Raw genomic sequence first — 24,724 nt, forward strand, 5'->3', positions numbered from 1 at the left:
AGAGTATACACTAAATAAGGTATTATAATTCCTTTTAATACACATTTGACCTAAGAAAAAACATTTCTTTAATAGTAAATTCCCTTTTTTCACAAAACGTCTGATGAAACTCCAGTGTTCCTCTTTTGTTTCATTTGTTAAGATGTTAAGTGAATGTCTGACGGCTCCACATCAGGTTTGTGTTTATTATTTATTAAAAACCTAATATTTAGAAATCTAGAAGTAATTTAATAGGCAAATTTTCTCAGATTCAGTGTTTCTCTAATGTATGTGTGCATAGAAATCAGATGATATAATTTTACAGTTAATTAATAGCAAATGATAAAATGCCAACAAACATATAACATTCAAAGCCGCATCTGTTTGACTAAGTGAACATGTATTTTTTCCAGATCTCTCCAACATGAGTTCACCAAAAATCCTAGTTGTCATAATCTGGATATTGAGAGGTAAGAGACTTGCTTCTGTTAATCTGCAGGGTTTGAAATATTAGTCTCTGTGTTATTTATGATGATGGCTTTAATCCAACTTTAAATAACGTATGCCATTTATTGCATTGTTAGGTCACTTGCATGCTTTGGCATTTGCCGGCCTCCATTATATTCAACTAATGTAGAACTGTGTGTTTTTTATGCATGCAGATGCTGCCAGTGACAAATGGGAAATTAAAATGCCTAAGAAAATAGATGCAATAAGTGGCTTCTGTGTACAAATTCCATGTCAGTTTGAGATCCCCGACTCGTTCAAAAAGTCCCTAAACAAATCTGTTGAGGCAACTTGGAAACAAAAAACCAAAGATGGACCAGACGTCCTTAGTTCACATAGAACAGGGTTGTCTCTGCTAAAAGGAAATGTGGTTGGCAACATCTTAAACAACAATTGCACAACTGTGTTTCACAACTTTCCAGTTGGATTTAGTGACACTTTATTTTTCAGACTTCAGGGTCCAGAACCTCTCAAGTATACATTTGAGCCAGGAGTAAACATTACAGTCCATGAAGGTTGGAATATTTATTTGGAATGCTTTTTTTCCGTTATTTTGAAATTGGGTTGCATGCATCATCTGAAAGCAAAAAATAAGATTTCCATTGATATATGGTTTATAAAAATATAATATCTCAATGAAACATGAAAGATTTTTTAAATGTTAAAAATGTATTATTCTGTATGTTGGCTATTGCTACAAGTATACCTTTGCTACTTAAGAGTGGTCCAAGGGCTCATACACACACACACATTCTAGATTTATTACATGTAAAGCTTAGATTTATTACATGTAACCATTTCAAAAGTTTTTTGTTTGTTGTCATTTTGGTGGTTAGAGATTCCATGAAAGTAAAAAATCTAGTATTTTAAAATAGAATATTTACATCTGAGTTTTATTAAATGACCATCACTACAGTAAAGTCAGGGTATCTCTTTAATACCAGGGGAAGACTGCTGAATGAAAGTGCTGTGTTAAATCATATTAAATGCAAGGTTGACTGGAAAAAAGAAATTGGGTAGGAAAAGATCCACAAGCAACAGGGGTTACTCGTCAATATTGTCAAGCAAAGCCTCTTTTCTGATAAAAGCACATTTTGCATTTAATTTGGAAGTTAAGGTCTGGAGTCTGGAGGAAGGCACAGAATCCAAGCTGCTCAAAGTCCAGTGTGAAGTTTCTGAAGTCAGAAATGATTTGGGTTTGGTGTTGGTCCATTGTGTTTTATTAAGTCCAAAGTCAACGCAGCAGTCTATCAGGAGATTTTGGAGCACTTTTTGCTTTCATCTGCTGACAAGCTTTATGGAGATGCTGATTTCCTTTTCCATTGGGAATTCAGCACCTACCCAGAGCCAAAATCACTTCCAAGTATTTGCAGGCCATGATATAACTCAGTTTGACTGGACAGCCAACATATCAGACCGGAACCCCATGAGGAATCTACTGGATATTTTCAAGAGAAAGATGGGAAACAGTCGATGCGTCACGCATGTGGTTTGTGAGAGAAAGGTCAATTTAAACACTCTTAATCTTCTATGAACAAAACAATATCTTTACAGGTTGGCAGACAGGACGGAAAAAAAACCCACACGCATTTAAAAACGAGAACCGACTCAAACTAGAACTTAAATACACACAGGAATTGACTAAACTAATAAGACACACCTGAAGACAATGATACAATTAGCAGGAATGGAAGGTAGGGCACACAGAGCACATGGCACAAGACCAAAACAACAACAAAGGAGTCCACATGTGTGACACGATCCAACAACATAGACGAAATGAAGACTCAATAGTGCCTCAGCAGAGTCAGACTGATCACTTCCTTTCACTCCTCACTGATGCTAGAGCTTGTGCTAAAGATTACGGAGTGCATTAATGAACATGCATTAAAGAACTTGAACTTTTTTCTAGGCTAGATCCTTTGGAATGTTTTTTTAGATACTTTTTTTTACTTTCATGAACTTTCATAACAAACAAAAATCATTTCAGATGTTATACTTTACATGGAATGAATCTAGAATGAATGAAATAAAAAATAAATAAAATAATATTTGTACTGAATGAGTCAGGATATATAATTACTCTACTTATTTCCACTCTCTCAATACAACGGGATACATTTTGCATTTTATTTTTTGCTGTTTAGTCTGCTGAACACACAACTGTGTTTACTCTCTTCTTAACTATAAGGCGTTCCCCCACCTCTCTTGAGCTCATATGTTGAGGTGATGGAGGTTCTAGAGGGCTCCAGGTTGACACTGACCTGTTCCACTGTGGTCTCATGTCCTTTAATCCAACCTCTGATGCGGTGGAACCCACAGCTGGGAGAACAGCTCACACCAGCCCTACAGGTGAAATGTAACATGAAACAGAACACGGTTAAACTACCCAGCTTTATATACTGAAATTTAATAAAAACCCTGTTTTATTTTTCTTAAGATGGATGAATTTGGACAGACACTGTTAGTCTCCTCTCAGACGTTCGATGTGACTCCCCTGCTTGACCACCTGAAAGTTTCCTGCTCTGTTTTGTACTCCCAGGACAGCAAAAAAACGGCACAAACCGGCGTCACCCTTAGAGTGCTGTGTATGTAAAAGATAAAAAAAACATCAAAAAGCATAAAATCAATACTTTTTTTTATGTCTGAATGAATGCGCTTTGAATGCTTTTAGTGTTTGTATGTAATACAAACATGATGATATTCTGCCTAATTTGGGAAAATATTTTTCCTCTTTGGACCCAATTATGTGTAAGTATAAGTATAAGTGTATAAGTATAACCAATGAATAAAACAGTTTAACCTTATTTTTTAGATGCTCCCCAAAACACCATAGCCCTGGTCAGTCCATCGGGTCCAGCGTCTGAAGGCAGTGTGGTGATGCTGAGCTGTCGCAGTGATGCTAACCCTGCGGTCCAGCGTTATGAGTGGTACAGAGACAGCGGATCTGGACAGCTAGAGTTACAGAATCAAGGACAGAATCTAACAATGATAGCCAGAAGTACTGCTCAGGGTCTGTATGTCTGCAAGGTCTACAACACCCACGGGACCGACCAATCGAGACCTGTCGCTCTGACCATAAATAGTAAATATCCTCCTATTAGCAGAAACCTTTAGTTTCTTTTTTTTTTTTTTTTTTAATAACTCAGGTATTTGCAAGCTAATAAGCTACTTTGTCCAACAATTATGATGTTTTTCCTATTAGCTGCATTTTATAAGTAAGCAGCTGCTTAAGACTAAAAAATGATCTCGATATCAAAAACAAGACACAACGTGCCAAACCATAACATGAGCAATGGAGCAAAAAAATATTTCTCTTGTACACTCATATGTATTCAATTCAAGGGGTTAAGAAATACGCAATTTATTTGCTTACACCCGTTGACGTCAAATCAAAACTTTTTTTTGTTTGCTCGTTTACATGTCGAGGAAGCTTAACGTATGCTTTCCTTTCATCATCTTGGACATCTTTGTGTGTCACTGACCCATAATCACTTTAGTAGAGTGATTTAATCTATGCTTGACTAATGATGAAGGTGATTCATGGCAGACAGGCTCTTTGAAAAATTTGGTGGCAGTGTTGATGTGGCTTCGTAGGGGGCAGTAACTGGACACATGGTCAGTCCCCGGGGTAAACAAGCAATTAAATAGGAGTCTACATCAGAACCACATCAATACATTCATAAGAGTATCAGTGGGCACTTAGGCCTAATTGATGTGAAAACTCGCTAACTTTAAGAATGTTCATTCTCAGACCATTCGTAATGTGCAAAGCAATATGTTTTAAGTGAACTTGAGTTATGTATCTCCTTGGGTGTTCTTTTAGTGGTATGCAAGTAAATATCATAACATGTGTCTGTGTGTGTCATAATATAGTGATGGCTTTTGGCTTTTATGGCTTTTTTCTTCTGTTTCTGATTCAGGTTGCTCCATTGCACCGTATGTTATATGTGGACTTCTAACGTTTTTCTTAATTCTTGTTACCGCAGTGGACTTGGTCAAATACAAAAGGTGGGTTAGATGTTTGCCATCCATAATATGTTATAATATCATTATATCAGCACAAGAAGATCAGCTGTGAAGTACAGACACTAATTTCCTTTAAACAATGGGTTCGGTTCAATTCAGATTTATTTATAAAGCTCATTTAAAACGAACCTTAATTGGCAAAAAGTTAACAGATGCATACAAATTACAAATAATTCAAAGCACAAGAAAAAAGAAAACATAAGATGCCACAGGCTGGCGTAAGGATTAGGAGAAATTAAGCATTAAATCATTTGCTCACCACGCACTGTGCCTGAATGGGTGCCGTCAGGATGAGAAATCAAACACAATAATAAGAACACAAAATCCACAAATAATCCACATAACACTATCAGTGAGCATAGCGTCAAGTGAAAAGCTTTGTGTTTGTACAAAAATGAAATTCACCACTAAAGAGTTTTTAGGAGTTATAAAGAGTTTCTTCATATTTAGAAACAAACTTGTCTATATCTTGGATGAGCTGTGGTAAATTTGCTACTAATTTTCATTTGATAAATTTTTTTAAGGAGGTCTGTGATGTAGCTGTATAAAGCTGTCCAGCAGCATTGGCAGTAGCCTCCTAGACAGTATTGTAATTTATATGTTACTTTCCAAAAAAAAATTTAAACAACGATTAATTCTAAAATGCCCCTATTATCGGTCATAAATTGATCATATTTTGGTTTTGGGAGTCCCTAACAACAGGTTGACATTCATGCAAAAGTAAAAAAAAAACACTTTAATTTTCTTATAATATGCATTTATTTTTTACCTTTTATGTTCAACAACTCTTAAACAATTCCTTTAACGATTCATGTTTCCAAACACCTCCTTTGCACGCCGCTAGACGACCAATCAACGCAGCTTTTAACACTGCAAAAGCAGTAGTGGCACAGAATGAATTAACATTTCTATTCAGACCGACACCAGGTCCCAGGTCTGTGTGCGGGGAATATGCGAATGTTTCACCTTGACATCACTCGTTCACATCATTCTTTTGAGAGACGATAATTTAAAGGTGCATTTTCGGTTTTAAAACACACTGCATGAAAGCTCATTTTCAAAATCCATGATAAGGACACTTTAAATGACTACCATTAGAGAGACGCTCGTTTCCTAAAGCTGCAGTGTTGACTATTTTCAAAAAGCTTAAAAGCATTGGCATATTAATTGTTACTTAATTTATAACCATGTTATATTTTTTCATCTTTTTTTTCAGCCTGTTAAAAAGACTTCAAGTAAGTATGACATCATCATAAATCGACAGATAAACAGCATACCATAGCTCAAAATTTGCTTTCAGGCCAATTCATAGAGCAAATACTAGGGTGGGGAAGATTTATTACCTAAATTATATGAAACAAATTCATTGGATGCCAGATATTTGTGATTTTTAAAGATGCTGCAATTGTATTTGTCTTTCGTACTGTTAGGCATCTGAAAGTTTGCGCGGACCCATGACCTACACCACCCTCCACGGGACAAGTGAGTCAGTGTATGATGTAATACAGGTCAGTGTCCTCTTATAAACTTTTGCTCTTTGCGTATTACATAATATCTCAATATGCATCAACTAATTCCCTTCCAGAACCTTAGTATTAAAAGTTTTGTTAAGCTACACACAGAAAAACAACACGCTTCTATTTGAACTTGCATGCGCATCTTTGAAAGCACGTGACCTTTGATAGATGCATTAAACACAGCTGTATTTCATATTTCTCTGGAAAACAGCAGTTCTATTCCATGTAAGTTGTGTTTAGATACTATGACTGTTTTAGTGACATTATTCAATCAACCGTTAAATCAACTGGCAGAGTGGTTATCAATTTCCTGAGACAGGAAGCAGATAGAAATTATTTCTCAGAAAACAAGAGTTGTGCAAGCATATTAAGCACCGATATGCTGATCTTTACATGCTGACATGCTGCATGTGCAATTTTTTTATGCTTTGGAGAGTGTGCTTATAAGATAGAGGGGAGAAATATGTCCTGATTTCATATGAATTGTGATGACACAAGCTGCTTTATCACAGTTCATTAGAAATAATATTAAAGATGCCAAATTGTCATATTTGTCATATCCTGGTGTTATTTAAGCTTTTGCCCTGAAACGTGCTAAAATTTCAAACAGTTTTCATTCAAATAATCATCTTAGTTTAGTTTTTTTGTTGCGTAATCATCTGCATATTGGTGCATTATTGCACTGAATAATATATAAGTACTTAATGCATACAGTAGAGGATTTTATAATAAATGATGTGTATATGATGTATCCTTCCCTTTGCTGCAGTCAAGGGCCAGCAGAAGCGAAGACGACTATGAAAACAGAAACTTTGGTAAACCTCAGCCCAGTTAGGAGTTGTGGCCTGGAATGAAAATTATACAAAATACTTTGGTTCTCGGGTTCATATGGCTGCTTGACAAAAGTAAAAGCAATTAATTAAATCAAAATGACAGAACCGGCATCAGTAAGATTAATACTTTAATTCAGCGAGGGTGAATTACATTGATCAAAAGTGACAATGACATTTATAATGTTACAAAATCTATAAATCGATAAATCATGTCCAAAATAAAGGTTTTTGTTAACATTTTGCACAGTATTTATTTATTATGTATATATAAATACACACAGTTAAAGCATGTACTTTGGAAATACACACACACTCGTATATATTTTATATTGTTATATTATATATAACATAACATGTTTTGTGTGTGTGTGTGTGTGTGTGTGTGTATCTGGCCAGACAGAAAGGGTTGTAACACTTACCAACAAGTGTGAACAATTGCATGCACACACACACACACACAAAACTATTAGACTAAAGTGGGTTAAAAAATTCCCTGGGGTTGGTACTGACGCATCTGTCATCATCTTTTACCACAATATTAAGTCCCTTGTGTTTGTGCATCATGTATGTTTGTGTGTTTTACGTAGGTTAAAGACTTGTGACATCTCTTCATAAATACATTGGAAAATAAATAAGATAAAGATTTTTCTTCTTACTCTCACTTTCAGTCACTTCTTTAATCGCTTTCTCTGTCTTGTCTGCTAAATTCTTCACATTCCATTAGTCACTGGCAAGCAGATCAAAGTGTGTCGAAAACGGAAATCACACTTCCCTCTCTGTCAGCTCTTTGTGATGATGCCGGTGAGTTTGTGCATCACAGAAAAGTCACTATTTCACAGACAGTGACTGGTGAATTGCACTTAAGTAAGGAGACGTGTTTGTATATTTCCGTCTAGAAGTAAGATTCATAATTTGAAATAGATGAGCCATGAGAGGCCGAAGAAGAAACGCATCAGCATGTTAAAAAAGGGTGCATTACAAATATTTTAAGTAAAAAAAAAAAACATTCTTATCCAATTTGCTCTGTCCAGCTCTTTGAAATAACATCATAGCTCATCAGCCAATCAGAAACAAGCATTATTACAAGCTGTGGTAAACACTTGGAAACTATTAACCATTGTGAGCTGGAAGGTTTTAATATTCATACACATAAAAGGAAAATATATAAACGTACGCTACTGACTGGCACCTATGAATGATGGCTTTTTATAACCCAGACGTCTGTACTTGGAAATAACAGAGTGAATGGAAGTGTAACACTTTTAGGAGACACGTCACACAGCATCGGTAGATCTGAATGGGTTAAGGGTCATGGAACAATAACAATGGTGCTCACGCTACAGGAAAAGTCTCGTGATGATGTCACAGATGACCGGAGCCTGGCTTGGACTCACTGATGATGACAGGTGCTTGGATCATGCTCGAAAAATGTGCGCGTGAGAGCAGGTCTGTCTCTGTGAGGCCGTAGTGAGACATAGAGTCATAGTAGACTGCTATGACTAAAACTATCCTGCCCGGGCTTGTTGGCCTACGTCACTCAAAATATTAGCTGGATATTTTTTTGGTCGTTCGCTGTTTCCCGCAGTTTGACTCCGCTTAACTGGAAATAATGTAGCTTTGCCAAACATAACAGTGGTCGGCCACAAAAGAGATTAGGGTCAGCAAAGACACTGAGGTATGCGATCCACCGCCTTGAGATTTGTTATGGGATTCCCCTTTATTCACAGATCTAGGAGTTTGTGGATGGTTTTTGTAATATTAACCCTTCCTCCTAGCACAGCTCCTCAGAAAAACATTCTGATGGGAATTCTGTGCTTTTACCTCTGTATAACGTTTCCTTGTTCAAAAGAATAGAAGGAAATGGGGACAAAATACATCTATTGCTGTAACACAATATCCTGCTTTAGCGATTTTATACTATGATAGGCGGTGTGTGAAGCACATTCATAATTTTGCACTGTATATGCATGATCATATACGTACAGAGTACCCACAATTTTAGTACAGTGAAGGAACAAATTAGTAAGCCATGGAAAAATGTTATGAATTCATATGGGACGAGAGAGAAAGAGCATTATATTATTTCTAAAGATTCTCGACCACATGATTTTTATGAATGGTTCTGTTCTGTGCAAAAACTCCCTGCCTATGCAGCACGTCAGGAATGAGCAGGAAGAGCAGCATTAAAATCCCCCTAGGGTTAACAGAACAGAACAAGCGGATGTCATTAATGTATTTAATGATATTTAAGTGTATCAGAAAGCCAAGCCCTGACTGTGCAAAAGGAGGAGAAAAATCTGCTGATTAATAGCGTTAAGAGCTTATATAGGAATGCCGTGATATGTGTTATGTTCCTAAAGTTAGTTGAGAATCAGCTGATGCAAGCTTGACTTGATCTGCTAGAACTAACCGGTAACGCTTGATTTTTTGTTTACACGATAAATGTGTGTGTACTGTATTAATTTGTTATGTATATATAAATACACACAAATGCATATTTTTAATAAAAATATATTTTGTTTATACACTAAATATATATCTATATAATATCTAAAAATGTAAATATGTAGTTGTAAATACATGTACATATTTTTAGGATGCACATCTTGGTGCCAGATACCACAGAACACCTTCAGGGGTCTTCGTGGAGTCCATGTCTTGAGGGGTCTGGGATGTTTTGGCAGTCAAAGGGGGACCAACACAACATTAAGAAGGTGGTCATAATGTTATGCCTAATGTGTGTATATCACATATATATAAAGCACAAGTTGGAAAACGGAAAGAGGCAAAACAGAGTGTTGAGTTCACAGATTCTATGATTCATTAATAGAGGAAAGGATGTTGTTTCTGCTTGATCATGCATTCCTTTTAGGAATTTAAACACCTCAAAGAATCCACCCACTTGGTCTAAAAGTGGCTTGTCTTCTAGTATAAACGCATTCAATTACACCACAATGAACTGCTGCCTATTGAGCATTAACAATCCACCCCCCCACCCCAGCGCTATGAAAAGGCTGCTGTGTCAAAAAACATGATGCAACTTCCGATGCTGCAGAAGAATAGAAGAATGGTTTCCCCCAGACAAAGCATGTGCTTCTAAACATTCAATGAGGTGCATGACTAAAGCAGAACATTGGAATATCCTGTGGTGAGTAACGAATTATCCCCACTTTTTGGGAAGGGCACTAAAGGTGTGTTCTCCATCCAATGATTTCCGACCTGTTGCATCGGATAAGATGATATCATCATCCATGAGATCAACCAAGTCTATTACGAATCACTTAATCAAAATGATCCATTTTCCCATGTGCTATTGCCGATCAGCTCGGCGTCATATCATGTTAAAAAAATAGATTAAAATATACAGAGGGCCTGAATATATGTGCTAAACCGTGATTCATCATACTTCTAAACCTTTTTGGTAACCCCAGTGTAGAAGAGCGTTAAACACTATCAGTATGCATTATTTCCACTGACCTCTTTTTTATATTGTGTGACGTTTACGCTATGTATGCATCATTGCAATTGTTTTTATGTTTTTTTTTTTTTTTTGTAACTTGCTGCATCGTAAAACTGACCTATACAGTCAGGCACGATTCACTTATAGTGCATGGAAAAATGTAAAATAATGAGTAAAAATGTTAGAATGTTACTCGTACTTGAGCTCGAGTCACTGTTGCTATAGTAACAGTTACTCTATGCGGCGCAAGCCACGCGCTCACGTGTTTGTGTAGTCAAGGAAACACCGCGCGCTGTGTAAACGGATAATTTTTTATTTTAATTTTTTTTTTTTGTGAAAATCGCGTCCGTTGGAGTGAAGATTCCGCGGAAGTTTTAACTTTGTAACCCGAAAATCTCGTTCAGGAGCAGTGAGAATTCAACAACATTCAAACAACGCCAGAGCCGTTATGTAAACAAAGCGTGCAGCTTTATGTCCGACTGGTGACTTACTGTGACGACTATGAAACATAAAGCAATATAACCCCGTACAATGACCCCGGGACAACGATTGCAAGTGTGAAACGTCCCAGAGAGCTTAATCTATCACTGCATACTAACTATACTACACCACAAGATTCTAGGCTACCCTCACCACTTCCTGAAGAAGCACAGGATATGACCCCACAGTTATTAACAGTTATTTCTCTTATCAACATGTCACTCCATGCCTCGTAGTCGTGGGCTAAAGGAAAAAAGGAAGACACAAGAATGAGTGGGTGATGGAGAAAATGAAACGGGGATGAGGAAGGAATGCATGTATGTGCAATCAGGCATGAGGACACTTGATGTGCACGCTGGATGTCTGAGTGAAAATAACAGCGCGATGTGTCAGAGGAGGCCAAGCGGATAAATGTGGGGAAAATGCAGACATGGGTTGGGGGCTTCAGATCTTCTAGATTAGTGTATGAGCATATTATGACTATGTTCTGTTGTGAATTGCACCTAATTTGTGGAGAAAAAAAAAAAAAAAGAAGTAACGTATCATCTCGGTCCATCATCTTTTCGTAATTTGCCTATGGTGAACTGTAATCTGATACGTCACATATTGTGTGTGTGTATATATGTATATGTATATATATGTGTGTGTGTGTGTGTGTGTGTGTATGTATGTATGTATAAAAAAAGATAACCTGCCTATTCTTGCTAAACTTTGTAAGTATCAGATTCGGAGATAAAGAAAAACATCATCCCTCTGAGTCTTTTACATACATTACAGGAGATGCTTAACACAAGGTTGTTTATCGGGCACAAAGACCACCCAAAAATAGAAACTCAAAATTAGGAACACGAGGGTCTTTAGGCATCAAGTTGTCGGAAATAGCAAAAACTGTTGGAGTTCTTCAGAAAAAAGATATGTTTAGTAAGGGGGTGTGTAGGTCTACTTTTTTTCCCTGAATGCGAATGACTCAGAGTAGTGTGTCATGGGCCATACTATAAAGGAGAACCCTTTCACTAGTTCAAATGTTAGTACAGTGATAACACAAGTTTGTACACTGTGTTTACTACTTTTTTGGGATTACCATGAAATGTAAGTACTTTAATTTACTTTATTATTTACATCATCAGCTTTACAGCACAGGCATGGGAATGTGTTTTAATGAGGGCAGACATGGAAATTGTAGAGGGATGGGACTATGGAGTGGGTGTTTTTGGCTGTCTATGAATTTTGTTTGAAAAGCCTTTTCAGAATAGAAACCAAAATAACCACTAAATATAACAAAGCAGTCTGCCTAGTTAACCTCAAGCTAATTCAACTGATGTTAGTGATGGGTATGTTATTATGATGACAAAAAAATATTTTAAAATGTAAAGCATTTAGTTTAACTTTAAAGAAAAGTCATACTTGTTTATTATCATACTGTTGGATTACTGGATGTTGGCACTTAACATCCAGATTAGGTTTTTCAATACTTAAATGTTGGTTCTCCAAATCATGATTATGTGGTAACATTATGGTCAAGGGGAAAATAAAACTGATAGCTAAATCAGATATTCAGTTACACTCTATAATATTATGTAGATAATACTAAAATAATACCGACTGAAGTTTAAGATTTTAGGGTTATATAATTTACTTCAGGGTTGAGTCGTAACCTCTGTAGACATGCTTGCATCGCTTTTGCACGATTGACTCGGATTGACTCAGTGCATCAATAATGACTTCATTTCAACAATATTAAAGCAGCGCTTTTTCAAAATAGTGTTGACAGAAGCAAAAAGATTCTATCGATGCAAACGGAGGATGTCTGCCAGTGAGTCAATGGCTGGTCGCAGGTCTAATTGAGTCACTATGATCTTTGCATGCCTGCAACTGTTTTGACGGGGATCGCCACCACGCCATCAAATCTGTAGAGGTTGCACGCAATGGTTATCGGTGACCCAAACAATTTCTGCATTTAGAAAGCTTTCAAAGGATGCTAATTGCCTAAATAGCCATTCATTTCCTTTAAATGCTTATCATAGGGTTAAATCGCACAGTTATCACATATCTGCTGCATGTATTTGAAGGCCTACGACCTTCACACAGACTTTGGTCATGGCTCATTTGAGTTGCTGTGGTTAAAGACTGGCGCAAAAAACATCAAACGGGCCATTTACTAGTGGGTAAAGAAAAAGAAGTGCATTAGGTTAGGCCTAATGTTTTAATTTTCTCCCTAATGTTCATTTAATGTTTAAAAATAACCACACACACACACAAACACACACATATATATATATATATATATATATATATATATATATATATATATATATATATTTTTTTTTTTTTTTTTTTTTTTTACTATGCATGTCTCATTCAGTAATATGTGAAATCAGTAAGACAGACTTCCTGGGAGAACTCTGAACTGGAAATTCCTGGATTTTGCAATCCTTTGCTTTTATTTTCAACAGCTTTGGTGAGATTGTGTGATCTTGCCTCTTGGGAACAGGCTAAACAAGTGCATCAAAACTTGCCACCATACAAAAACATCACTACACCACAAAATTGCTGACTCACGTCCTTTCAAACAAACAGCACCACCAGTGTGAAACTGATCACAACAAACCCAGCAACTGTTACAAATGTGGGTCTTACGGGACTTGGAAATTCCTGTGGGGTGAAATCCTGCTCTAAATCAATCCTATCCGGTGTAACCATTACAAACCAAGTGGAAGAGCTCTGTGTGCAAATCCCTCTGCTTAGATACAAGTTGTTATAGAGTAAAACAGCTGTTCGGCACACACGCTGAAACACTTCTGACTCAGAGCAGCTGCTCCAATGACATTAATGAGAAATCCTGCTTGTTTTTATGCTGACAGTGTCGCCTGACTCCACCTTTCCCGTCATCGTCTTGATGACTTGCGTTGAGCTCTTCGCCTTCATCACAGCCCGTCCTGCTACAATACCGCAAGGAAAAAAAGGTCTGCAGATGCTGTATCAAGATATGCGTACGCTGCTGAAAGTCGTATCTCAAGAAAGGCAAGGGGTAAGTGCCAGTAAATGGGTTTTGAGTAAATGTCCCGTGCAGAATAACACATATTTACATTTGGCTCAATAAGCTTATTGTTTGTCTAATAAAATGCTTGGCATTTTTCAGAATGAGATGAAAGACTTTGAGCAATCACTCACATCCCTGCCCTCGCTGAACTACAAAACAGCAGACCTGAAAACACTCGAGGTAGGACCTCCACATCTCTGCCTATTTTTCCGTGTTTCAAGCACATAGACTTTCTTTTGACAGAATATTTTTACGACTAAGATCCAAAATCGAGACCAGACTGTTCACTGTTAACCCCAAAATAAAGTTAATCTTCTCCAAAGCGAAAAGCAAAGACTGAAACAAAAATTCAAAGGCATTTATACAAGTGTCACAAGTTTGCTAAGAGAATGATGGAACAATGAAGAGATACACAGATAGAGATATATTAAGAATTAAATGTGAATAGTGTGTAACAGCTTGCTTCTTCTGACCCGCAGGCCAGCAGCACATTAGGACAGCTGTACTCTGGTCTTCAATCCTTCAAGTTCCATCTTGACTGGATCCAGCAAAAACAGGAAGAAATGGGGAGCGGTTATTCTAAGACAAAGAAACTCGCTCATCGCATCCAAGTCATGAGCCACATGGTGCTCACACAGGTAAGAACCATCAAACTCAATTACAGGAGGAAATCAAACAATATTTAAATATCTTAAAAGCAGCTGAAATGGATGTAAGAGATTTGTCAAGATGCTTTATGAAATAAAACAGACCTAAACTAAGATACATGGTAAAGTTAGAAAGAGAAAGACTTATTTTGCTGTAAATAATTGCTGTTCTTCTGATTTATATATATATATTTATATATATATTTATTTATTTATTTATTTTTAAATATATATATATTGGACAATATTATGTATTTAGATCTGTTCAGATTACAAATATATTTTACAATTGCCCAAATATATAAGGGGAAATATTATGTTTATAATATGCTGGCTGAGAGACAGCAAAAATTAAATAAAATAGGTAGGAATTTGTTTAACAGAACTCTTCTGAACCTTCTCACAGATTGAGCCGACACCTTCTGAGATGGTCCACCCTTCCCTGACGCCTTTGAACACAGCCTGGAACGTGTACCAGGCCAATGTGGAGATCCTCGACAGACTCTACTTCTTTTGCCTCTGGTACACTAGAGCACTGGGAGAACTGATACACAGACAACAGTGATCATCAACACCATCTATGACACCAGTAGCCCTCAGCTTATCTCCATGATGCCTGACTTGCCTTAATGTTTGATAGGATAGAATGAACGTTCCTGCCTTTGTAAGTCATCCTCTATTGTGACAGCGTTCTCCTGTTAACCTTTCCTATGTATGATGTGTTTATTTAATTAATTAATTAATTGCGTATTTAATATTTATTGAACAGTTTACAATGAAGGTTTTTTTTATAGAGAGTGAATGAGAAAACAGCACTTTATAAAAACGTATAATTTTAATAAGTGAGTTTGTATGCAATCAGCTGCGGGCAGTTGCTTATAATGACCAATAGGTGTCGCTTACAAACCTTTCTGTGGTTAACGTGATATTAAATGCAGTCAAGGTGGTATTCTTATATATATTTATCTATTTTTTAGTTAGTAGGTTTGCAGAAGCCCCGAAACAACATTCTTGTTTAACAATAAAACTGAATGACTTAAATTGTTGATGATAAAATCGGGCATTGAACACAAAACATATTAGGGCTGATGGATGTTATTGCTGCTGCACCATGTTTTTTTTTTTTTTTTTTTTTTGTGAGCATACTGTAAATACAGTGGCTTGAAATGCACTCACTGCTTATTGTTTGTTTAGTCTAAATTAAAAGTGCCACCATATTGCAGAAACGCACTGAAAACAAGAAACAAAAGGCCATGCGTTACTTGAAAAGAACTTTGACATTGTTCATGATGTATTTGCAGATATATGCAGCGCATGCTTGATTTAGTGGTGTTAAATTATGAGAATTATTGGTAAAATCATTAAGGTGAATAGGAATAAACAACCAAATTCGCTTTGATTTACCTTTTTACAAGGCCAGTGAGATGGATGAACATAGTGTCCTGAATGTTGTATTGTTTTGTATACTTTTTTATACATATCTATATATTTATTTATACTTTTTTATTATTTATTTGCTTTTGTCATTTTAATTTCAATAAAATGATTTTGCATCAAGCATTCACAGCTTTTTTTTTTTTTACTTGTTGATCTGCGTCAGCAATTACTGAACCTTTAATAAAACAATAATCCAAATCACATCATTTTTGATGTTCTGTATATAATCGGTTATATTTGGATTTTAATATTTGTTCCTAAAATAAACCTGTGCATCTTATTTGTAGGTTTGTAAATCATTTTCCTGCCCTGGCTGACTGAGCATTTTCACAGATAGTTGAGCTAAACTAGATCCAGACAGTTAGAAATCGCCAGTAATAGTGTAATCAGCCGTGAATGTCAAATTCTTTGTCACGATGACTAATACCAAATGCTGCAGAATACGGAATAGGATATGGATAAAGGATATGTCATATGGCTGTGTGAGAGAGAGTTTAAAAAGCTGAAAAGTCAGGACTTGGCACGTCCTGCAGAAAGAGAGATCTGCTATATAAGCGTTTTGTGTACGGCTCTCTCACAGCTGTTGGATTTGTCATGCTCACTCAGAGAGAAATCGATCATGCTGGCTAGCATCATAATACATTTATCCGATCCATGGCGCATGAATATAAAGGGAGGTCAAACGATTTCCGCGATATGCTGATTGATCAAATCAACTGCAGTTAAATCAGAGATTCTAATGTTTGCTGTAAATGAGGGGGTTTTGGTTAATCACACTACTTTATGTATTACTTTGACGATCCAAATGAGATGCGAAATGTGTTTGATAAAAAGAGAAGGTACGAAATGTGAGAGAGAAGAACCGAGAAAAGTTTTAATGTCCAGTAAAATGACAAATTACCTGTTATACAAACCCTACAGAACATACTGTCAGCAATGAATACCATAACATTCAAAAGGAGGGGTAATGGCAATGAGACCGTGTGAGTGGACATACTGGTGAATTTGGATAGACAGAGATAGAGTGAGAGAGAGAGATAGAACGAGAAAGGGGGGAGTACAGAGAGAGACTATTGAACTATATAAAGCAGAGGACAGAATCAGTAGCAATCAGGATATGTACTCAGAAGCAACAGTATCTGTTAACTGTAAGCTGATTTATGACTCTTTGACCTGCTGTTGCCCGTTTGACCTGCAGCTTTCAGTGCCTAGAGTTTATGAACTGCACCTCTGAATTCACTTTCAGCCTTCAACAACAGCAAACATGACAGTAAGTGTTTTCATTTCTTTCAAAAGATTTTATACAGCATGTAATGTAATTTAAAATAAGACATAGTACATATTATGTACACTGCCATTCAGAAGTTTATTAAGATTATTCAGTGTTATATATATATATATATATATATATATATATATATATATATATATATATAGAGAGAGAGAGAGAGAGAGAGAGAGAGAGAGAGAGAGAGAGAGAGAGACAGATAGATAGATAGATAGATAGATAGATAGATAACCAGCAATACTTATGTTTTGTATTGTTAAATATTTTTTTGGTTATTTTTGTGATGTTCTTCCTTAAAAGAGTAAAAAGAGGTCATTTTGAGAAATGTTAAAATAAAGAAATGAAGTCACTGTGAAATATAACTATATGAAAAAATGTCACAATTAAGAAAAACAGTTGCATTTACAAGGTATAAAACATATTTGTTAAATATGTTTAGTTATAGAAGAGCGCTTTTAACACAAAGTTTATCAAATACAAACCACGCGGTCAGACTTTGTAACTAATCATTTATTACCTTTTACATATAGCACATACCTGATAGAGGTTTAAGAACATGTTATGTAATTCAGCGATTTACAACATTCGCAACTAATCCTGAAGAACTTAGATGTGCTGCCTAAACCGCTGTTCTTGACAAGGGGTTAAGCACACACAACTTCTGGTGGGCTGTCTGTCCTCACACAACTGATGCCCAACAGGTGCACCTTATCCCTCTTATGCAACACTGTCCCCCATCATTCTGAACTGCTGCTTCAATAGAGAGTGTAACCTTTCTGCTTTTGGGACACCAAAGCATACACAGTCTAAAAAAAATGCTGAAAACTACATTCGGTCAAAGACAAATTACGTATGATATTCGATCGTGCTGCATGAATCAATTTTGATCAGTTACCAATACTATTTCTGAACAGAACACATAATCCTATGAAGCTCAGCTGAACAGCACAGCTGTCTGGGGACAGTTAAGATGTGTTGACAGAATAGCCAATCCTCAGAACTGAGGCCCAAATCACCCTTTTGCTGTAGCAACCTTATAATAGTATGCAGTAACAGATCCCAGCAGTATATCTTTGATCCAGCCAGATACTCTTTACTTTCAACATGGTATTTTGTGGTATTTGACAACTAGTGAAACCTTGTTTGACATGCCGCGAAAAGGTAGAAAATAACAATGAAAATGTATGGGAGCCATGTCAACTAAGACTTATTCCATCTTACAACCTCTTTTATTTAGTGTCTGTGAAGCAAAGAGGAAAACGAGGCATGCAAATCCTCCCTCAAATTACATTAGCTGTTGAATGTTTGGCATGTCCATCTGCAACCCTGACAGCCTAGTTTTTCCTCTTACAGACTGCCACAAGACTTCTGGATGAGCTCTGTCACTTAACGGCTCAGTCTCTAGAATCACTGGAGCCATTAGATCACTATCAAATAATTAAAGTTCTTGGTGAGGGCTCATACGGAAAAGTCAAATTAGCAGTGCACAAGAAGAGAGGTAAGCTATCATGCTTTGTCTTTCTCTCATCTGATCTTATCCAGGCTATATCGCATTTCTGGCAATTGTGATTATTACTGTATACTGCTTCCTTCTTCCTTTCCCTTTGACAATCTCACCATTATTCCTCCATATCTCCACGAAATCTAGGAACCCCGATGGCTCTTAAATTCTTTCTGCGAGATGACACATCTCTACTGTCCTTTCTGAGGGAATATAACCTGTCTTTGGCCTTCTGCACCCACCCCTCACTCACCTCAGCTTTAGGCATCGCATTCTCCACTCCTACTCACTATGTGTTTGCCCAGCAACCTTGCCTTTATGGTGACCTCTATGATGTCATAGTTCCTGAGGTTGGTAAAAGTTTGACATCAGTTTCACGCCTCTTAAAGATGACTGCTCATATAGAACCGATGTTCTGCAGATTTTAGCTCCAGTTTGCACCAATACAGTTTACTAATACTAAAGACCTTGATTAGCTGTATCAGGTGTGTTTAATTGGGATCATTGGGATTTAAGTTGGCAAATTTGTGTTAGATCAGGGGTAGGGGAGTTTAGACATAGGGACCTGCTGTCCTGCAGAGTGTAGCTTCTAAGGTAAAGATTTTAAATAAAAAATAAAAATAAAATAACTCATATCTCAGCTCTGGTCATCAAGATCCACTTTCCTTAAAGGTTTTGCTCCAGCCATGATCAAATGTACTTGCTTTTGTGATCCTGAAGACCTTGCTTGTTTAGTTTCTGTTTGATTAAGGTTGGAGAGCAAATCTGCAGAAAAAAGTGGACCTCAAGAGCCGAATTGAGAACCACAGCTATAGGCTATCTAGGGCTGAAGTTGCCTACCCCTGTGTGACTATAGAACCATACAAAATAAATATGTTTAGCAGCAGGGTTGGGATAAGGTGACATGGTGACGTCTGGTTGGGACCTTAAGTTGGGAATCACTGATTTAGCTGAAATAAACAATGAAAGAACAGAAAAAATGTATGAACTGGACACCCTTGGCCTAAAGTGATTTCTTCATTGCAGGTTGGTCTGGTAGAGAGCCGTGCCCAGATAGTGGCTTCCCAGATCAGCGGTGCCCTCTCTCATCTCCATTCCCTTGGCTTTGTCCATCGTGATGTCAAGCCGGAAAACATCTTCCTATGTGACCGTGAGTGCCGTTGGGTTAAACTTGGTGATTTTGGCATGGTGAAGGCTAAAGGCACCAGGGTACCATGCGTGTGGTACAGCTCCCCTTACTGCACGCCTGAGGCTGAGATGGCAAGAAAGAACGAAGACAGCCATTCGAGCCACTTGGGGGTGGACAACAATGGGAACAAGCAACAAGGGACGGACTCTAGACGGACTGACAGGATATTGGTGTCTGTGGATCCCAGTACAGATAGCTGGGCATTAGGCATTCTAATCTATGCCATGCTCTTGGGGAGCCTTCCATGGTCTGAGACCGCTTCAGACAACACTGCATATAAAAGATATCTACAATGGACCAATTGGGAAAATTCTGCATCACAGGAGAAAGGATCAAATCAATCTGAAATCTTCCTCCAGATGGCACCACAGTTTGTGGCGTTCACACCTCTTGCGGCTTGTCTTCTTAGGTCCCTGCTCCACCCGCAGTTCAGGCTTCGTGGCAATCCAGATGAGGTGGAAAGATATCTGGGAGGAGCCTGGCTACTGGACAAGGATGTCAGTGGGTGATGCATCAAAAGAATGGCAGGACAGATCAGTAGTTTGTCGTCATCTGGTCATTTACTCCATGGTGGGAACAATGGATAGCAGTAGTAGTAGTTGAGTTGTAATGGTCGTTTTAACCATAAGCCTGCTGTGTTTATTAATACGCATTAATAGTTGCGTTTGTTTTCCCAAGTGACCACGTAGCTGTAAACACTAAGGACCAGATTTACCAAACAGGGCAAATTAACATGAGAGCGCAATTCCATAAACTCACAAATGGGAGTGGAAAGTTCTATGGTTTATCTACTGACAATGCCATTGGTCTTACTGGGCCTGTATTCATTAAACATCTTAAGGCTAAAAGTAGCTCCTAACTTGTTGATTTAAAACACAATTTTAAAAACATATCAGTCCTAAATTTAGGACTCCTAAATTTCTTCTCTAGATGTCACAAACTAGCTCCTAAATCTGTGAAATATTAGGGAAGAGTAGAGAAGAAGACCAACTCACAAATATCCTAAAATGGCTGTCTCTGGCAATTTGCCTTGAAATATAAACATTTTAGAAACATTTGACGATATTGAGCCTTTAAGAAGGTCATTCCAACTCCAGATTTTCCTTTAATTATATATTTTTTATCCAGTTAGTCAAGAAGTAACAGCTGTTCTTGTGTCCAGTTTGCACATCTCAATATCAGCCATGATTATTCTACTGTTAATTAAAAGGCCTTTTATATGCATAATATATATATACATATACAATACACTTTTTAATAGTTTATTTAGTTTATTCTTTTTATTTGAATATAGAAATAAATCTTTATATGAATATGACAACAAAACATTGCCCTCTAAAATATTTTTATTAGTAAACCTCTGACAGAGACCCCTCTCTTCTCCTATAAGCCAATCACGATGTGCATAGTTAGTAAGCATGCTGACATTACCCATAACAATAAGGTGAATCGACTCTTAGCTTAAGATTTCTCTCTATTCCCTAGTAACAAATTGTCTCTGCAGCTTTGTGGATAGGTTTGAAGCGAAAACTCTTAGGTAAAAACTTTTACTGCTATTTAGGAGAACTCTTAGTGGTAAGATGAAATGTTTTGTTAATATGGGCCCTGCTGTCTACCAAGAGCCGTGCAAATTAAATGCATCTGCTTTAAAACATGCTTTTACTGCACAAATACCATTACTTGACTAGTGCTAACCTTAATAACCTTTTGTGCCTAAATGGAAAACTCCTACAAATGCAATAAGGTCAGTGGCAAAAATGACTGCCCACTGCATGTCTTTAGTGAATCCTAAACATAGCTTTTTAATGGCAAAATAGAGTGTGCGCTGGTGCAAGCCGTTAGGAAATTTGCCCTTAAAGGTTTCAGAACACCTCAGAAGAGTTATCAAGTGTTATATAACTGAAAAGGGGTTTCTGAAAACTTGGGCCTCCATCCACAGTCCAGCGACATTACTACACTACAAAACAATGTGCGCCCTACAAAGTTCACTGTAACGCTATATCATGAAATCTGTACCAAGAATATTACAGTGACAGCTAAAGATCAGCTGGCATCTCAATAATATCTGTGTTTATAGGTCTAAATAAATACCGCTGCCATCTCCACTTCTCCACAAATGGACTTCTTGAAAGAAAAAAGGAGGGACTTGATTTTGTTCATCTTGTTTGGATGATTGTTTGCTAATTGCTGCAATCTCAAAGTGAGTTAGAGGTTGTTGGATGGGATAGATTACTGCTTTACTTCTAAGGCACAAATCAAAGAAAAGATGTTGTGAGAGCTTGTTTTTGGCAAATATATGATAAATGTTATATATTTTATGTGGACATCTCACATGCATAAGTGTCCATTGTGGAAATGCAGTAAACCTGAGATGGAAATAAAAATGTTAATGTAGGATTCGAAATTTCTGTTTTGTCTGGTTTAAAATACAAAAATGAATCGTTAAACAATCATTTTCACCGACATTTTGAGCTGTTTCTATACATATTTTGTTTTGTTTATACATATGTGTGTATACATAAAGTTTGGAATGTTCACTCCCGTCTTAAAATCATATTTATGCTTTTAACAGCCTACAGTATGCTCATGAAATGTCATCTTCACGTGGAGCACTTGTGAGCACAGGAGTAAGAAGAAGCACGACTCTCAAATTTCAGCAGAAGACATGCAGACACATACAAACACTCAGACACTATGTGTCCTAGATTTAAAAATAACCCCCAGACCATTAATAAAACTCTTTCGGCTATCATCACCTCTGTCAGATGCACACTTGAAATCACATGCATGGGCAAACACACAGTCTTTGCTGATCTTTAAGTGTCTCACACTTCTGCATTCAAACCTGTCCCTCCATTCATCAGCACTGTACACACATACACACACACACACAAAGTGTGAAGTTACGCGGAATGGATAGGTCTTTGGCTTATCTTCAGACACCTTCAAATGATCCATGAAAACATAACATTGTAAACTATGGAGTAAATAAGACGACCGGATTTGCAAAATAAAGAAAGTATAAAGAATTTTCTGGAATATCAAATAAGTAATAAAAACAAATGAAGACCATCTGACTTTCCAAAAAACTGAAAAAAATAATTTTTTAACGCCAAATATTTGCACAGCAAACTGAATTAATACAGACTAGGCTGCTAAATTAAGACATCCAAAAACACTAGTGTCAGATTTTGCCATTTCAATCTGAAGTTATTTGCGCACCTTGTTAAGAGATTAACAGCTGAAATAGCTCATTACATGAAGGGAGAAGATCCACGAAGATCATTTGACAGCCCTACCAACTATTCCAGCCGCTGTCTGTGTGACCTTTCATTTGATATACTGCATTAAAACACATTTATGTGCAATTATGCAAGTGTTAAAGTATGCTGTCATCTTGCATATGTTAATTAGTAAGTAAATGCCCGTGAGAGAAATATCTTTCTATAAGTTTGATGAATGTAAGGCACTGGAAAGCCAAAAATACCAACTTTTCGTTTGTAAAGTTTCTTCCTAACAAAAACTATGTTCACAATATAATCTTCCTGAAGCTGCAGCTGCAAGACTGCTGTAGAAGATCCTATGGAGATCTATTAGCTGGGACAAACTTAACTTTAGAAGAAATATTTAAGACTGATTAGCATATGTATTTTAATTGCATAACATTTCTAATTATGGGATTACAGAGTTTTAATAAACTACTAAATTAAATGTAATGCATAAATCCTAATATAGTAATAATCATGCATAAGTAAACCAACAAGATTGTGTAATAGTAGTAGTAAAACAAATATGTATTAAATACACCATGTTTAAACTTTTTTTTTTTATTCAATATTTTATACATTAATTCAATCTTGCACATTTGTACTCATACAATATTTATATACATATTTAAACAGTGTTTATAGTAATTTTTGAATTATATTAATTGATTACATTTAATAGATTTATGGCAATATGTAATTTAAATAAATATACTTTATAAACATGATTATTTAAAAAAAATTAAATCGACAAAAAAATAAATTATGCCATTATTTTTTCGGTGCCTTTTCATAAATTCAATGTAAATTGGTTTTCCATGTATTTAGCAAACTTAATGGTTATGCCTTTTTAAATTACACCCCACATTCTTAGCATCAATATATGCTTACTTTACAGTATGCAAAATATATTATGTGAAATGAGTAGGGGTGTGCAATATTGACAAAAAAGAAAGATAATATTTTGCTGAGTGTGTTATTGTGCAAATATTGTGTTATATTTGAAATTACTCAAATAATAAAATCTACTCTGAATGTGAACCGCAAAAACTGTAAGTGAGTCATCCCGATTGAACCGAATCATTTACATGGATGATTCGTTCAGGAACGAAACACCGTCATGTTGCTCCGAGACGCATAATAATGCTGTGGTTGCATTTGGAATAATTTTTTGTTGTCGAAATAGCGCTAAAACAGCAAATATTGTTTCTAAAAGCAAGTCTCTTAATTAACTTATTATTGAACTGTTGTTTAAAAGAAACAATACCACATTTGTAATCATGGAGATTTTTGGAGAAAACGGCACTCTTCGTGTAATTGATTAACTAGGCTATATAAAGTGGCATAAAAATATTAATATTAATTTGTGATCAATTTAAAGGCATTTAATCAAACTGGATCATTCATGATTACTGCCATATAAATACTGCATAGAAAAATAGTATGCTATTTTGGCCAAAATCTTTTGATTACCGCCAAAACAAGAGATCATGATAGCTCACTACATATTTGATCAGGCACTGAGGAAGGGAAGTTCGCACTGGCCTACAG

General features: G+C 36.5%; 3 protein-coding genes across 4 annotated transcripts; all 3 read left to right on the forward strand.

The window, feature by feature from the left end:
• Window positions 1-131: 131 nt before the first annotated feature.
• si:ch211-171h4.5 (sialoadhesin) lies at window positions 132-7,102 on the forward strand. 2 transcript variants are annotated; one of them, XM_043217158.1, is made up of 10 exons: window positions 132-175; window positions 393-449; window positions 642-1,001; window positions 2,678-2,838; window positions 2,927-3,074; window positions 3,302-3,571; window positions 4,410-4,497; window positions 5,732-5,750; window positions 5,946-6,023; window positions 6,802-7,102. In XM_043217158.1, exons 1-10 carry the CDS (start codon window positions 154-156, stop codon window positions 6,865-6,867), a joined length of 1,269 nt encoding a protein of 422 aa, XP_043073093.1. In that variant the 5' UTR covers window positions 132-153; the 3' UTR covers window positions 6,868-7,102. The 2 variants fall into 2 exon arrangements, with proteins under 2 accessions (XP_043073093.1, XP_043073094.1); XM_043217159.1 differs by lacking the exon at window positions 642-1,001 and having other exon boundaries at window positions 137-175.
• Window positions 7,103-11,804: 4,702 nt separating this feature from the next.
• Window positions 11,805-16,050, forward strand: il11b (interleukin 11b). The gene is made up of 5 exons (XM_043218147.1): window positions 11,805-11,894; window positions 13,667-13,833; window positions 13,945-14,025; window positions 14,325-14,483; window positions 14,899-16,050. The coding sequence occupies exons 1-5, from the start codon at window positions 11,888-11,890 to the stop codon at window positions 15,055-15,057; spliced, it is 573 nt and encodes a 190-aa protein (XP_043074082.1). The 5' UTR covers window positions 11,805-11,887; the 3' UTR covers window positions 15,058-16,050.
• Window positions 16,051-16,950: 900 nt separating this feature from the next.
• si:ch211-171h4.3 (serine/threonine-protein kinase SBK1) lies at window positions 16,951-23,665 on the forward strand. The gene is made up of 4 exons (XM_043218072.1): window positions 16,951-17,199; window positions 18,571-18,715; window positions 18,866-19,068; window positions 19,745-23,665. The coding sequence occupies exons 1-4, from the start codon at window positions 17,194-17,196 to the stop codon at window positions 20,414-20,416; spliced, it is 1,026 nt and encodes a 341-aa protein (XP_043074007.1). The 5' UTR covers window positions 16,951-17,193; the 3' UTR covers window positions 20,417-23,665.
• Window positions 23,666-24,724: the final 1,059 nt, after the last annotated feature.

This window comes from Puntigrus tetrazona, chromosome 19 (genome assembly GCF_018831695.1).
Source record: "Puntigrus tetrazona isolate hp1 chromosome 19, ASM1883169v1, whole genome shotgun sequence".
In the NCBI taxonomy this organism is placed as follows: domain Eukaryota; kingdom Metazoa; phylum Chordata; class Actinopteri; order Cypriniformes; family Cyprinidae; genus Puntigrus; species Puntigrus tetrazona.